This window comes from Branchiostoma belcheri, unplaced genomic scaffold, assembly GCF_001625305.1.
Source record: "Branchiostoma belcheri isolate BF01 breed outbred unplaced genomic scaffold, Haploidv18h27 scaffold476, whole genome shotgun sequence".
NCBI lineage: Eukaryota > Metazoa > Chordata > Leptocardii > Amphioxiformes > Branchiostomatidae > Branchiostoma > Branchiostoma belcheri.
This window is the reverse complement of record NW_017804105.1, coordinates 26,755-43,393: the sequence shown is the minus strand read 5'-3', so window position 1 is coordinate 43,393 and position 16,639 is coordinate 26,755. Positions and strand designations below refer to the sequence as shown.

At 40.6% G+C, this 16,639-nt stretch overlaps 2 protein-coding genes across 4 annotated transcripts in view; both read right to left on the bottom strand.

Moving 5' to 3' along the window:
- The window catches only part of LOC109479291, a 5,645-nt gene extending 1,489 nt beyond the window's left edge, over nucleotides 1-4,156 (bottom strand). Inside the window, exons 1-3 of one of the 3 annotated variants that reach the window (XM_019781247.1) lie at nucleotides 3,923-4,156; nucleotides 2,437-2,641; nucleotides 932-988 (exon numbers count right to left, since the gene is read on the bottom strand). In XM_019781247.1, coding sequence (XP_019636806.1) covers nucleotides 932-988; nucleotides 2,437-2,631 — 252 coding nt within the window. In that variant the 5' untranslated portion in view covers nucleotides 2,632-2,641; nucleotides 3,923-4,156. Of the gene's footprint in view, nucleotides 1-931; nucleotides 989-2,436; nucleotides 2,642-2,817; nucleotides 2,927-2,955; nucleotides 3,258-3,922 lie in introns of those variants that run through there. The other 2 variants (XM_019781245.1, XM_019781246.1) reach the window with 2 other exon arrangements.
- A 783-nt stretch (nucleotides 4,157-4,939) lies between these two features.
- LOC109479289 lies at nucleotides 4,940-14,417 on the bottom strand. The gene is made up of 7 exons (XM_019781243.1): nucleotides 14,279-14,417; nucleotides 11,061-11,141; nucleotides 10,312-10,368; nucleotides 9,503-9,667; nucleotides 7,665-7,859; nucleotides 6,617-6,773; nucleotides 4,940-6,091 (listed from the first exon to the last, which is right to left on the bottom strand). The coding sequence occupies exons 1-7, from the start codon at nucleotides 14,390-14,392 to the stop codon at nucleotides 5,922-5,924; spliced, it is 939 nt and encodes a 312-aa protein (XP_019636802.1). The 5' UTR covers nucleotides 14,393-14,417; the 3' UTR covers nucleotides 4,940-5,921.
- Between the last annotated feature and the right edge of the window lie 2,222 nt (nucleotides 14,418-16,639).

Here is a 16,639-nt window from a genome sequence, read left to right as displayed (position 1 = left end):
GGGGGGGGGGGAAAATGACAAGAAAAATGGTAGACGTAGGTGCATTTGCCATGTAACATTATTAGGCCACACCTAAATTTCTTGGTTAACGGATTTTTCTAGAAAAATAATGGAGCGGGCGGGCGAAAAAAATAAATAAAAATAAAAACAGGCCTAGGCATCCTATTATGGCCCTAAATGGTACGATAGGAACCATAAAGTCAACACAGCAGGCTGGTTCAAAATTTAAACAATGAATTTTGAACTTTTAATGACACCATAGCATTGAAAGATGAAATAACTGTAACAACTAGGTTTAAAAGGACTGTTTTCAACTGTTCAGGACAAAATATGAGCATTTTGCAGTTGATTCTGAATTTTTATTTTTATTTGCAAATCAGAAAAAATGAAGCGGGCGAATCCGTTAACCAAGAAATTGAATTGGTATGGCCTTAGGATGTCATACAAAAAGGTAATTTTCTGTTCCTTTTCCTTCAAAGAAATTGAAGCAACCCCACTCCATTGCAAATAAGTGCAATAGTGTAATGTGTGACAAAATATAATGTAGTGTGTTCAAAAGCTTGACAGCAGCCATGTTTGTTTACATTCTGGTAGTTTGTGGTGGCACCACCAAATGTGGGCTGTTTTTAACTATAAATTTGAAATAAGTTTGGGAAGACTTAATTATCTAGTATGGGGAAAAGAGGGTACAATGTTCTTTTTTTAATTATGCACATGTTTTAAGCTTGTATTGGACACAGAGAGAACACTACTGAAATGTGTCTTGTGTGACTGTTTCTCAATACCTTCAAGCATAAAACCATCACACTTGTTTCAAGATTTACAATATACAAATGCATTTGCAAAACAAGTTATCTTCAAGTTGTTATTGCTTAAATCAAAGAACAGACGAACATTTTCCAGTCCAAGTTTAAGTCCATTAGAAACTTACGGTACACTTGGTGTGCCTGTGGCTGGACACAACTCCCAAAATTCCCGTCACCAAGTACTGGAACAGAGAGTAATACTAAATTGTTATTCTCAACATTTACATTTGAATTGTATACAGAAATATTGATTGGTTTATTTAAAATTCAAATAGAACTAACTGTTAACGTTACCTCTATCATCAGAACAATAATAATCAAAAATCAACTCAACTGCCCCCAAATTTCATACTATGATGCCAAAATTTCATACTACATGTATCAGTAAATAATGTTACTGTCACATGCAGTACGAATTTTTGGCATCATACTGGAAGTATGAAATTTGGGGATGATTGAGTTGATGTTTGATTTTGTATCGTTTTGATGTTAGAAGTAACAGCTAGCTCTATTTAAGATAAACCAGTCTATAATTTTTCTGTAAACAATTTAATTATTCTGTTAGCAAAAATCTTTATATAAAATAATAGAAGGTCCAACAAAGTAAATTTTGAATCCTTTCTTCGATATATAAATTTCTTTTTAAAAGTTGAATGCTATATTGCTGCAAGAAAAGGAAAAGTGGAAAAACATCTGGGAAAATGGGGCACTCTTGGTGATTAGTACTGCTGTGGGAACTTTTAGTACATGTATGTAACTTTTAGTATGGCTACTTTTGTCTTTTTCTTTGTTTGACGACAAAATAGGTATTGATTTGTAACTGGATGGTTCCCAATTTATGTTATTTCTTTGTAAGGCCACACCAATTTAATTTGTTGGTTCTCGGATTCGCCTCTTCGTTTTTTCTGATTTGCAAAAAAAAATTGATTCTGGTCCTGAATCAACTGAAAAATGCTCATGTTTTGCCCCAAACAATTGAGGAAAGTCCTTTTCTTCCTAGTTGTTACAGTTTTCCCATCTATCATTGCAGTGGTTTGATTAAAAGTTCAAAATTCAATGTTTAAATTTTAACCCAGCCTTTTGTGTTGACTTCATGGCTCATTTCATAGCATTTAAGCCTATAATAGGATGCCTAGACCTGTTTTTATTTTTATTTTTTTCGCCCTGTCGCTTCATATTTTTTCTGAAAAAATCCGAGAACCAACAAATTAAATTGGTGTGGCCTAAAAAAAAACAATTTAAACTGGCCACACCAATCGAGAACCAACTAATTGAATTGGTACAGCCTTATCTTTATGCAAATAGCAACTCCCCTTTTGACTAATTTCTACATTCATAAATTAACCTCATTCAACTTCACACTTGATAAATAGCACCCTCAATTATTGTTTATTATAAGTTTTTAACAAAGACCCATGATGAGAAACTAGAAAGGACGACATTTGCTTGGGAGCAAATGCAGCAGATGGCTTCATCCCCGTATCAAATAGACCTATCCCCCTCCCGCACAAATGGACTGTTCCTAAATGAACCAAAATATGAAGTGTTCCAATAGTCTATACCCCTATGCAGCAATGGAATCTTCCAACGCCTTCTGCTGTTGGAACATGTAGATTGATTGGTTTCCTACCATAAGACCAGTCCATATCGGGGTTCCTGCGAAGTAGGCTGCTGTATTGATGACCATCCCCGCGATGCCGAATGTTAAGAGGAGACTCCCAAAGACAATATGACACGCTCCGAGTCCTCTCGCACCGCCGACCACATATCTAGAGCGCCGAGTCGAGCGGACAGGATCCGGAGTCGACTGGTTCACTGGGTACATTGTGTTGTCACTGTGGGAAATAAGAATTATACCGTAAATTCATTTCAAGTTTTTGCCACTAACTCACAGTGAAAACCAATACTATGACAGCTGTACCTTAGTTTCAGGGCTGAATCTCATACATGAAAATTAGTAATTTTTTTGGTAGTTGTCTCCTCATTAATTATGCAAATTAAGCACCATTACCATAATTTGCATATTATTGTGTACATCTCATGTCATGAAAATTCATTGGTCCTTTCTTGATTTATTGCTTTAAAAGACACTCCAGGAACACTCCTGTAGTTGCAGATCAGAACAAGCTGCTAGCAGGACCAAACCCACACAAATTGTTCCTGACATGAAAAGCTATCAGCCATCAAAAGATCAAGACCATAGCATGTACAGGGCAAAAGAAACCAAAACCGGAAGTTCTGCTGCAGTACCAAAGTTAGTCAGCAGGGGGCCCAAATATCATCACAATCCATAAGGCCTTCTTATAAGTTACCCTGACCACAACTATATTATATACAGAAACACATACACACGCACAGACCAAAAACAATACACACGTACATGTAATAAATTTTCATGTAGGTTATAAAAATGTACTACCGTAAAACAATGGAAGGCAACAAACTTGAAAACACTGCAAAAATGTCAAGATTTACAGTAACGGATTTCTAGATCTGTCCTTCAAGTGTTAGTTCAGATCACCGATTTACCACCGTGACGAGGCAGAAATCGGCAGTCGATGTACAGTCAGTCAGCCGACCGGTTACTTAAAATCCGGGCAGATTTCTTGGCACAAGTTCATAGCCGTCTGAGTGAGAGGCCGCGCAGGGTTTTTCGTTACGTTCACTGGCATGTTCACGTGAATCCTAAAATGATACTTGTCTAGAGCAAGGAGGTTTAATAATATAATAAAATCCTTGATTTTAACCTCATTTTGGCTAATGAGTCCTTGGCTACAGCATGGAGGCGGTAGAAATTACTAGAATGACCTTGGATAAGGTTAGTGCTCTTCACGTGACGGTATACACTTGACAATAGGATGTTAACCTCCCTGCTTGACCGAAGTGCTGACCCTTTGCCGCAAAGAACCTTAGCACCTAGCTCTATCTGTAAAAATCGCGTGCAAGAGCTCTCCATATCACCCCAAGAAGTCTGCGAAGGGGGGCTAGATCCATGAGGCCTCGAGGAAGGGTGCTCACCGTTCGCTCTCAAAATGTGCCTTTCTTTCAGAGCCACAGTGGCTAGTTGCCCTTTATCAGTCTTATGTATTAGGATGAGGCAAGGTAATCGTACTTACCGAGAGGTGAGAGAGGTTTCCAAAATCTACCAGTCAAACGGGGAGTTTCGTCCGCTATGTTTTTCTGCCAACCCCGAAAGCGGCGTGGCGCGGCAGTGAGGGGGGCGGTTCTCAGTGCGCACTTCCGTTTGTGGCAGCAGAGGTGTAACGGAAACTTTCAGTTCAGTTCAGTTTATTTCGCACTTTAAAACAAAATGTAACAATACAAATACAAGAAAATATAAATGAAATGTAACAGTGCAGGGAGGCCGGAAGCATAAAATGCTTATGAGGAGGCCTCCCTTCATAATTAACGTGATTAACAATTCAAATCAATCGGGTAAATAAGAAATAACTTAGGTAAGGCCACACCAAGTAAATTTTATGGATGACGTCCTTTGGAGACCCTAAATCTAATGCGAGAGGGCGAAAAAAACAAGAAGGGCCCTAAAAAACAAGATGCCTAGATTAGAAGTATACTAAGAGACGACAAATGTAAGGACACAAATTGAATGAGGTGACACAGTGTAACAAACAAGAAGTCTTTTATTCATCATCAAAACAGCAATAAATCAGGTGGAACAGCAGTTGTCGTCCTGTCCTGTTTTCGAGTTACGGGTTTCACCTCAACCTGACGATTTGCGGCACTGTCGTGACTCTTTGGTCATAGTTACAGGAAGCGGAATTTCTTGTTTTTTTTCTAGGAACAGGTCAAAATCAATGCGCGCGCGGACGTCATCCATAAAATTTACTTGGTGTGGCCTAACGGGTAAATAAACAAAACAATAAAATACAATACGATACAAATTATCTACAATAATGAAAAATAGTAATGAAAGTAGTAAACAAGGAAACATAAACAAAAATTAGGAATGTGTGGGGTTATTTATGAAAGCTACTTTAGTATGATTTTTGAAAATGGTGAAGGAGGGACTAATTTGTAAAGTCCTTCGATTCGGACTAAATGTAAAGTGCTAGGAACGTAACTATGAACTATTAAAAACAACTATTAAAAACGTCCAAAAAAGTCAATGCATATACCACAAGGTCACGGGTTAAAAACCACCTTGCCTTTATTGCATAATCCCCTCTGTTGATAATTTTTTCGCGTCAAATAGTGACACTATACATTTAGTAAAATTGCCCAACTATAGATAACACAATCATAACAACAACAGACAATAGCTATATGTACGTACTTAGGAATTAGATATGTTTCACAGAAGGAACACATATCGTTTTTGTTCTGTTTCTTCTTCCTCTTCTTCTTTTTATGAACAAAAAAAGTGGTATGTGTAATGGTATATATGTCCCCTATGAATACCGCGGTAGCAGCTTGTTCTCGGAGTGCAGGGGAGTTTCCGGCGAAATATTTCAAAGCGGATAAGTCCAGAACGGAGCAACGTATTTTTATCATTTTTGGTATGTAGGTATCTCAGTCAGTCGGTCAGTAGCTTAGACAGACAATGAAATGTAAATGATGGAAATGGTGTCTTAATTTGCTCAATTAATGAGAAAAAAATTAAATTCTGTGATTCCTTATGGTAAATGATTGGAATTCCATAATTGTGTAAGTTAGATAAAGATTAACATCACTAGGCAAATGTAATGTTAATGTTGAAGTCAATTGCATAATCAATGATAAAATGTTGAAATGAAACATTGACAAAGGATAGCACCTCACAAGTAAAATATATGTAAATTGAGTTGAGAAAACCTTAAACTAAAATAGACTATAAAGGTAATTACCACCTTACTTTCATTTGGACAAATAGACAAATTACATTATAGGGGAGTTGGACCGCTAACTGTATTCCTTTTAATTTAGCAGACAAACTTCCGGGCATGTTATCTGTCTATTTGGCCAATGTCTAGTCTCTTCAACCACTTCTGAAGCCTGGTAGGGCTAAGATTGAACGTCTACATTCCAAATTAAACTTTCGTTCGGCAGATTTGAAGTGAAATCATATCAGACGAGGTATCAGAAATACAAGGACCCCGGCGATCTTATACACGTCATCTAACACTCAGAGTGATTATTGTATGCAGGAGGAGGGCTGGTACAGCCTTGCTGCACATGCGCCACGGCCGCTTCTTTCTGCTGTTGTTGCGGCGGCTGGTGGTACTGCAGCAGTGTCTGCTGCTGTTGCGCATGCGCCGGTTCTACCGTCTGGGTCCCACCTGTTGCACCTATATTCATAACGGCACAAAGTTATAATAAATATGAAGAAACGACTTCCAGAAACGTAATAGGCTCCTGTTAATAATAACAGATTATTTCAGACAGTTACCACAATTTATCCATCCTTTCGTCATTTTTTGAAGATCACCAAAAGACTACGTTTCTACTAAGATCAGAAAACCCACTCATTATGCAGAATGTGGGACTATTCATTATCCCTCAAAAAGGAAGTCGAACCCCATGGTAGCTAAGCGTAGTAGTAGAAGTATAAGTTTTTTCCAGACAGTTGTTACCTGTCTTCTGTTATTGTATTGCACTGAGTAGTATCTTTGATTGTAAAAGCAATTTGCCTTCGGGCATGATTTTGCAAATAAAGTTATAGAATACAAGACTCGATTATCAAATCAAGTGATGTTGTTTTTTTTTTCCACATTGCCGAGTACAAATGCGACATAGTTTAGCCACAAAAACGTGTTGAAAACCTGAGATTTGCTCTCTAAAAATCTGTCATTCAATTCAGGTGCAACACCAACCTTGTTCAATGCCGCCCTGGAATGCAGGCCCCTGCTGGGTGGGAAAGATGTAGGATTGGCGGGGCGCAAGCGCCACCTGGGGCTGGTTGTGGAACTGCAGCTGGGTGAAGTTTTGCACCGGAGCTAGCCGACCGTCCGGTCCAACTTCATGCAGGGTCTGTATATTAAGATAAACGAGACATTGAATTTCTAACCAGCATTTTACCAAGTCTAGATATCTCATTGGCGTGTACATATATAAATGATACACCTATTGCTTATTATCGAAATAGCTCAGAAAGATACAAAAAGATAAAAAAAGAAACTAATGCAGGGTTCGTAAGGTACTACCAATTCTAAAGAATACATTGCAACTTTTTTCGGTATACTTTAATCGCAAAAGAGTACACAAATGAAATTGATATTTATACTTTTTTGGCCATTTTTTAGGTAACTTAACTAGCAAGATTGTTGAACTTCACTACATCGGTACACTTTATAGCGTAAAATTGTGGAGCATACCCGTAAGATTGCTAAGTACACTAGTACCCGTGAAGCATACCTAAATATACCTGTAAGGGTTCTGACGTAACCCGCAAAAGTTCTCTCTCAAGTACGTGGTAAAACTGCTATATAAGTACACCCCGCACAATTGCTAAGCATTCCCATAAAAGTACCTTTGGACACTCCGTATAATAGATACCCTGGATGCCAAACTAGTATCGGGCCGTTAGCCATTTTCCTTCGGCAGCCAAGAGCCCTTCGCCCGCCTGACTAAATTACCGCTACGGGGGAGTTGAGCCCGAGGGGTTTGTCCGGCCCTAGGCCAGACTCCCCTAGCCTCCTTTTCAGGCGTTCCCGGTCGTTTTTTTTTTGTTTTTTTTTGGGAGGGGGGTATTTTCTGATCAAACGTAGATCGCACGCAATAGAAGCTCCAGCCGGCAACCCTACATATATCTCCGTGGAACNNAAGACTCCCCCATAGCGGTAATTTATACCCAGCGGGCGAAGGACTCTTGCGGCCCGGAAAACGAGTTCTGGCTTCCAGGGTAAACACCCATCTGCTCACCTGATAGGCTGGCTGTCCCCTCCCCCCACAGCACGGCGAACAGCAGCTGCCACACCCCGCCTCCCCGCCCCCACCCCCCTCCTGGTGCCGCACTTTGGAGATGGCATGAGAACAGACGGCAATAGAGGCGATACACAGACCCATCTCCACCAGGGCAAACAGCAGGTTCGCAGCGTCAACCGTAGAGCGGGCAGTCTACGAGAATATTAAAAAGGCAACATTCGTCATACTGCAAATCATAGTTGTGGGGTCGTGTGGCGTTGTGGCAGAGTGCGCGACTCGGAACCTAGAGTCCCGGGTTCGAGTCCTGACATGCCTCCGATCTTGTGCCCTTGGGAAAGGCACTTTACACGACTTTCCTCACTCAGCTCAGGTGTAAATGAGTATTGTCCTGTCATGTATTTGTCTCCTGTGTTGGTGGCGGCATTAATATAAGTTGAAAAAACTTGAGTGTGTCGTCACCACGTCTGGTGATTACATGTTGGAATAAAAAATAAAAAATCATAGCCTCCACAGCATGCCAAAAACCGGGGGTTTGGTGGGTCTTCAGGGTCTTTGGGAGCTTTTATATGCTATTTTCTGATTGCATATAGACAACATAGCCGGCCTGGTTGAATTACCCCCGCTTTTAGAACTGGGCTAATCAGAAAACAGTCGAAGACCACCAAATCCCAAGTTCTAGTAAATCACAATATTTGCGGTACTTTTACATTCGCGGTTTTCGCGGAGACATCTGTACCGCGAAACCTATTGCCGTGCACAAATAATTTGCCGACTTTCTTTTTGCTGCGCATAGTTGATGAACGTATAGTTCTGCAAACATATCAATTTTTTCTCAGACCGCAAACTTTTGCTACCGCGGATATGAAGTGATTTACAATATAATAGGACATAACATAGGAAACTTCCTAGACAAAAGAAATTCCACCAATTCAAGAATGTTCAAGTATATAATGCCAATCTGTACTACACATTCTTTTGTGGCGTAGATTTCTTTCCTAGAATTGCTGTTCAAATTGATTCAATTATATACAATTGTCAAGCAGTAAAGTTATCGTTATTAGCATATTGTTATATAAGTATATAAACGTGCTCGTTGAAATAAAATAAAAATAATAATAATAGTTTATTGACAACAATCCTTGTACATGGCAGCGTTTAAACCGCTGAATTGCGTAGCTGGTAAAACGCCATTATATACTTTTCAAGGCGAATGAAACCAAACACCTGGCTGAAAAAAGAATATCATTAAAGAATATACATAATCTGTATGAAGTGACATTCATCGCTCATTGCTTTTTTCTTACGGATTCATGAAATAACTGTAAGTCTAATAAATGATCTTTTTTCTCGGCTATAAGTAAACAAGGTGAAAAAGATTACACTGCACATCTGCTTTAGACCACACCACATTAATTTGTTGTTTCTCGGATTTTTTCAGAAAAAAATATGAAGCGACAGGGCGAAATAAAAAAAAACAGGCCAAGGCCGGAAATGTTACGATATGAGCCATTAAGTCAACATACCAGGCTGGTTTAAAATTAAAACAATATATTTTGAACTTTTTATGAAACAAAGTTGCATTGTTGCATTGAAAAACTTTAACAACTAGGAAGAAAAGGACTTTCTTCAACCGTTGGGGCCAAAATATGTCTTTCATTTCGTAGTTGATTTAGAATCTAAACAATTTTTTTTTTTGAAAATCAGAAAAAAATGGACAGGGCGAGTCCGAGAAACAACAAATTAAATCGGTGTGGCCTTATCATAGTCTTTAGAAAAACGAAGCGTGTTTTCAGCTCATATTCAAGTATTTAAATCACAAGTAAGCGAGTTCTTACGTCTAGTCCTTCGCAGTGGTTGTGATCTATCTGCCAGTCATACCAGCACCCTACAGGCCCGTTGAACGTACTCCAGTGTTCCCATGACAGCGCCAATGACGCAGATGATATTCCGCCAATCACCATCAGGATACACAGGCAAGACATCACCAGAAAACCAACCGCCTGTGGGCAGAAACAGACAGAAAGAAAGAAATTCATCAGAGACAACGAATGGTATAGACCCGCTTCTAGAATTCAATTTTCCCGTGTATTTTGTAGCCTGGTTACCAAACCTATTATAGCACACATATAGAGGATGTATATGTACATGTAGGACTCGGGAGCTATATCAGGTTTGGAAACCAGGCTATGTATTTTGAACTGTGTCATCACTTCATTGCTTTCGCCATTGGGTGGGGAACTGGTCTTGCGCTTATCAATCTTTCAATATCTTTGTTCTCTAGTACGTTGTTGTACATATCTATTATCCTTTGTACGTCATTTATAGTGGATTTTATTTTGTAGTTAGGTATCTTTTGGTTATGTTGGAGCGTTAAAATAAATCCTTGCTACTTGAGTGCGCTACCACTTTGTGTTTAATGTTTGAATAAAAGAAAACATGCTGGCACAATTGCTGACGTCACATACTAGTAACCTATGTGATTGGTTACTTTAATAATGAGGAATTCTGCAATAGGACAGTCTAGAATTCGACGGGCTAACTTTTCACCTTGGAACAATGTTTTAACTCTGTTACTATGTTAACCACCAGCACCGCGAACTTGTGCACTACTTCAAAGAAAGTTTTGCTCGGAGATTAGCCTTACCGTGCACTTGTTGTTCCTGTGACTGGACACGACTCCAAGTATACCTGTCACGAGGTACTGGACAGGAGAAAACAAGTATTAAACTAGAGAAGTAACATTTGCAAATGCAAAGCAAATGCATTATGTTTACCTTCGGACATGGTCTGCTGTGTTAATTCTCACTCAAACACATTCACATACATGTACTACTTGTAAAAAAATGTATATGGTGACAGGAGCAGAGCAGACCATGAAATTGCAGCATTATGTAACCCAACACCAGTCACCATGGTGACAGACATCAACAAATCATGTCATTGGTCAGGTCATAGGTCACTGTTTGGAGAAGAAGAAGAAACGGAGCAAAAACAATATGTTTTCCTTCGGTAAACATAACCTGGAATGCCCCACTTGACCTTTTACGTATAAATGTGGTCGTGTGTGCCACGTCACACATCCAGAACGTGACGCGATCTGGGCATCCATTTATACAAGTATTTGGTTATCCCGGGAGAACCAGAAAACGATAGACGTTCTGTGCGTTACCTTGTGCCACACTAGGCCACGACAAGTAAATATTATGGATGACTTATTCCACACACTCCAAATTTAATGCAATAGGGCGTGGAAATATTAAAAATAAGGTGACAAAAATAAACAAGATTCCTACATTTTCAAATTTTGAGACCATACACGTTGTTATTAAAATACATGTAACGGCCGTTACTGGATGTGTAGAACTTCGTTGGACAACGCAAAAAGGGACGTACCATGAGTCCAGTCCAGATGGGGGTGCTGATAAAGAAGTCTGCGGTGTTCAGGGCGGCCCCGATGCTGCCCATGGTGATGAGGAGAGGGTTTACGGAAAAACCTGGGCTGTCTACCTTGCCAGGCTACCTTACCAGTCTACCTTGCCTGTCTAGGACGTCAGGCTACTGAACTCCCCCCATCCACAGCCTCACGAATGGCAAGACCTCCAAGCAGCTGCGCCCCCTGGCGGAATGCATCAGAATTGCACCCAATACTTTGGCACATGCGTGTGCACAAACCTTAGGCCTGACTAATCGCGCTCCTGACGGCCGGTCGCCCCGAAGTGGGTGAGGGGCATTAACCTCCGGCCGAGTTAACACAGCAAGAAATCTACTGAGGCGAATAGAAATATAAAACTGAACAAGATATTATATTTTATTTTAATTTTTTTCTAGAGTTTTAATGAGCCAAGGGTAATCAACAGTAACAGGGAAACGGATCTCGTGGTTACGTTGAGAGCGCGCGGGTCGGAGTGTGTATTGTATCAGAACAGGGTGAACTTTTGACCTTTTGTGCGGGGGCAGCATTGTCCGTGCCGCACATCTGTAGATAATCTTAGGGACTGTACGATATTTACCAGGGGAGGAGGGCTGGTGCAAAAAGGGTCCGGAAAAAAATTTTTCCATGGCCCTCGAGCTCCCCCCGGCTAAATTTTTTTTTCAATGGCCCTCCCCCCAACCCAAACAATTTTTCGGTAATTTTCCATGTGATTGTCTCTTTCTCTTTCTCCTTCCGAAAATTCCCGAATACAGTACGCATCCTGATCTAAGTACGCACCCCCCGATTTGGGGCTGGTGGGAGACAAATATTCCCGTCTGAAACGTACGCACGGCCGGTACCACAGTGGACATGTAGTTCCAAAAAAAAATTCTTTAAAACTAGATTTATGCCGTGTACTACGTGATTGTATGGTGACGTAGAGGGAAACGCTTAGGCCTTGTTTTCACCTCTGGCCGCAGTCGACTTGCAAGACGTCGCCACCGCGAGGTAAGGCAAGTCCGGCGGAACGTACAGCTTTGGATCCAGCTTTGAAGTGTTGGTAATCAAGCAAGCAATAGTCAATAAAGATTTGTGAAAAAAAGACAATATTTAAATATTGATTCTATCTGTAACGGGGGGTAGTTCAATGTTGATGCACACGTACGTAGCTTTGTTGTTTTTAGAATACGAAATGCGCCGAACACTTCTTTAATAGCGCCCGCCCGATCGACCCATGGAGAGAAACAATCAAACGGGCGGAGAACTGGGCGGAGTATTTGGGTGTAGAGGTGCTACCGAATTTAAAATTTCACAACGAAACCAATTACACAACAACAAAAGACTACTGGCGATTCCGAACAGGAGAAAGTGAAAGTTTGACTGTGTTTCAAGTACTAGTAATCTCGTTATGTGATAGATGTTTTTGTCACAAAATCAAAGGAATAAACACTCCGAGGGAATATTAATTTGTACTCCGTAAAACGTATAAGTACAGTCTGTACAGAGGAAAGAAAGACTTCCTTTTCGGGGCCACGGCTCTGTTTTCTTCAGCTGTAGGTGTCGGCTCGTCAAACACCCCACCCACCGGCCGGGCGGTAAGATTTCATCAAAGACTACATGTTAAGTTAACTCCGCCCCTATCATTGTAGCTTGCCGAACAGTCGGGTCCCGTAGGAGTACATCTAGCTGGAATTTTCACCTCGTACTGGCTGGTATAGCCCGCTACAAAGTAATTTCCTGTTGCATTTATCAAGATTTAAAAATATTTGTGATACGAAGTGAAACAACAATTTCTGTCAACTAAACCTTTGAAACGGCATGGCCATAATATTTGTTGAAGTTCAACTGAAGCCGGAAGTGCATTTAACTGACCATCAGTCGAGGCACGACTGTTATGTTATCACATATGTTACGTTACGTTACGACGAACAAGAACGTTCACGCGGCTTGCGGACCATTTCAAATATTACCATTCATAAACCTCTCGCAATTGTATATGTACTTACGGGAGGTTATTTTTTCGGCCGGGGTTCCACTGAGATCGGCACCGACTGGCTGGGGAACGATCCTGTTGGCATGACAAAGCGCCGGGCGTCATTGCCAGTGATCATGACCTACAATTTCTTACCGTGGGTGACTTGACTTCTTCTTTTACCGCAACTTAGTGGCCCTTAGTGTCAATATTGACGATAGTCAGAGGAAATATGTTCATTTATTGAGGTTTAACTTTATTTCCACTCGTCAATATTCTTATCTAAACATGCTATGGACGATCGATGTCGCTCTCCGTGCCGATGTTCCGCTATATTCCTGGGTCGTCCATGGCATGGATTTGTCGGGGGAAACCTCAAATAAAGTACGGCGAATTTGCGAAATTGGCGACGGCCCGAGACACTTTTGGGATTTTTAAAAAATTTAAAAAGTGCGTACTATATTCTGGAATTTACGGTGTATTTCTTGTAATTCTGTACTACGCAACGCCATACATTTTACAAAACTTTTTCGGTGCCCTCCCCCCCTCCAGGCCGATTTATTTTCGATGGCCCCCCCATCGGTTAAAAATAATTTTTTTTCCCTAATGGGCCCCTCCCTCCCCAGGGCCCCCCCAAAAAAAAACTTTTCAACTGGCCCTCCCCCCCCCCCCCCCAGTGCACCAGCCCTCCCCCCCCCGGTAAATATCGTACAGTCCCTAACATTATCTACAGCTGTGCGGCACGGACAATGCTGCCCCCGCACAAAAGGTCAAAAGTTCACCCTGTTCTGATACAATACACACTCCGACCCGCGCGCTCTCAACGTAATCACGAGATCCGTTTCCCTGTTACTGTTGATTACCCTTGGCTCATTAAAACTCCAGAATAAAAATTAAAATAAAATATATTTCTATTTCTATTCGCCTCAGTAGATTTCTTGCTGTGTTAACTCGGCCGGAGGTTAATTAATGCCCCCCACCCACTTCGGGGCGACCGGCCGCCAGGAGCGCGATTAGTCAGGCCTAAGGTTTGTGCACACGCATGTGCCAAAGTATTGGGTGCAATTCTGATGCATTCCGCCAGGAGGCGCAGCTGCTTGGAAGGCTTGCCATTCGTGAGGCTGTGGATGGGGGGAGTTCAGTAGCCTGACGTCCTAGACAGGCAAGGTAGACTGGTAAGGTAGCCTGGCAAGGTAGACAGCCCAGGTTTTTCCGTAAACCCATGAGGAGACAACCGAACACGATGTGAGAAGCACCCAGACCTTTGGCTCCTCCGACAACGTACTTGGGATGTGCCCGAGTCCGGGCCGGCTGAGGGCGGGGCAGGTTCCCTGGGTACATCCTGACTCAACTTGTGCTAGAATCACACCAGATGTAGAAAATAATGAGATTGAGTCCATACGTACCATGCTCACCAGACAACCAAAGGCCTTGTACGACAAGGCCTTTGGTTGTTGTGACAAAATCACATTCCAATCTGAGATTCACAAGTACCAAACACGTTCAACCAGCACAAACAAAATCAGACTACCAAAATCAAACTATCAGAAAAAGCGCTTTATGTACAGGATGTCACAGTTGTGGAATAACATAGGCGGCAAATAGCAAAGTACTGGATTGTAAATAGTGAATTGTGTAAAGTTTGCCATGTACTGTTAATTTTGTAATGTTTGTGTCATGTATGTAAATATGAATGTGTAGACCACAGGAAGAATAGCCTCTTATGAGGCTAATTGTGGATCTGACTAAAACTCTAAACTCTAGAGTCTTGATAAACGATGAAATATGATATATAAGCGACGATTTTACAGGTCTGCGGACCGATATTTTCTACTTCATTATCTTTACCGGGACGGCGGGCGACACAGACTTCCCCGGTAGTGCAGGAATCCCAGTTTGACCCAGTTCTGCCGTTAATTTCCAGAAAGTTACGTGTAAGACGTTGTCTGGTCTGACTGAATGCGTAGCGAATAACGAGAGGTCAGACGAAAATGTGTAATTCATGATATATGACTTAGAGTCCATTCCGCGTCACCGAGTGGGTTTTTTCTCCATGTTTCTAATACGTTTGAATCATTTAGAAGAAAAGAATACCCCAGTAACAAAAGTTCTAAATTTTTCAAAAATTTGAAAATGAAAATTTGAATATATTTGAATTCATTTATATATTTCTGAAACATTTTGAAAGTGACTGTACAAAGATCTCTTTATTTAGAATAAATTTGAACTCCCCATGTGTTTCTTTCACTATTCGAAATATTTCAAACAAATGACCAAATGGTAGATGTGGGTAATTGCCCCCATAAAAGTAGGTGCTAATCCTACTCTTTTGTATTCTTCTGTATATTTTTAGATTTCACTGCTGGACACTGGTGGCTCTTTTGTTGTAAGGCATCAATGCCTGACACCCAGGCAGTCTACCCTGTACTTCACAGGGATGTGTGAATTACTTCCTTCCCATCCCGTTGACCTATTTACAAAATGTTACAAATAATTCGAAATAATGGTAAAAAATGGTAGAGTGCTGTTAGAATTATTTAGAAACTATTTGAAATGTCATAATCCACATCAGGAATATTTCAAACGTTTTAGAAAACCAAGGAATTATTTAGAATATTGACAAGATGTTCAAATTATTTCCAAATTATGAAATTTCTTAGACAAACAATTACAAAGAATTCAAAACATTTCTAAACAAGAGTTCCACGATCTCATACCTTCGCCAAATGATGTTAACCCTTGCGGGTGACGAATTATACAATTTTAATCATTCATTTTGTAAATAAGAGCCTCATTTGCATGGATTATATCAGTTGATCATATTCTCCATCCAATGACAGCCTTATCATAACAAAAAGGCTATTATAGCACTTCTTCATAAATTATGCAAATGAGGTCATGATTTGAATAAATTATGTTTATTGATGTTCACCTTCACGTGGCAAGTATGAAATTCGGGGTGCAGCAGTTACAACTATGGAATTATATGAATTTGCCATTAATTATGCAAATTAGGTCCTCATTTACATAATCTATATCCTCAGATGTTTTTCTCGTTCTCAAGTAGATGTCACAAGTGTTTCATAGTTCTATTATCGAACAAAGCAGATTTATAGAATTTCCTCATTAATTATGCATATTAGCTCCTGATTTGCATAATTGCCATCTGATTATGTCAAGCATCACTTCAACTACCTACATACCAAAAATCACGACAATACGTCAACCGGTTCTTGAGTTATCGTCCTTCAATTTTTTTTCAACAAATGCTCCTGCAGTTCCAGAACAAGGCGCTAGGGGACCCAAACTCATGTCACTTCTTCCCTACCCCAAGAGCTATCTACCAACCAAAATTCATGACCCTAGCATGTCCTGATCATGAGATATCAAAACCGGAAGTTCAGCTGCAGTACCTAGGAAAGCCGCCAGGGGGCCCAAAATCTAATCATTTCTAGGTCTCATGAAGACCTACCCACCTACCAAGTTTCATTCCAATCCATCCACCGCTTCTCGAGTTATCTTGCTAAACCACACACACACAACACACCCACACACACACAGACAAACGCTACTGAAAACATAACCTTC

What these genes read in the sequence shown, in the direction of transcription:
- LOC109479289 (XM_019781243.1), bottom strand. Translation starts at nt 14,392, where the DNA reads ATGTACCCAGGGAACCTGCCCCGCCCTCAGCCGGCCCGGACTCGGGCA. An exon ending in ACAGGAACAACAAGTGCACG is followed by an intron (nt 9,668 to 10,311) that starts GTAAGGCTAATC and finishes TTCTGCCCACAG; the next exon opens with GCGGTTGGTTTTCTGGTGAT. An exon ending in CCAGGGCGGCATTGAACAAG is followed by an intron (nt 6,092 to 6,616) that starts GTTGGTGTTGCA and finishes TTATGAATATAG; the next exon opens with GTGCAACAGGTGGGACCCAG.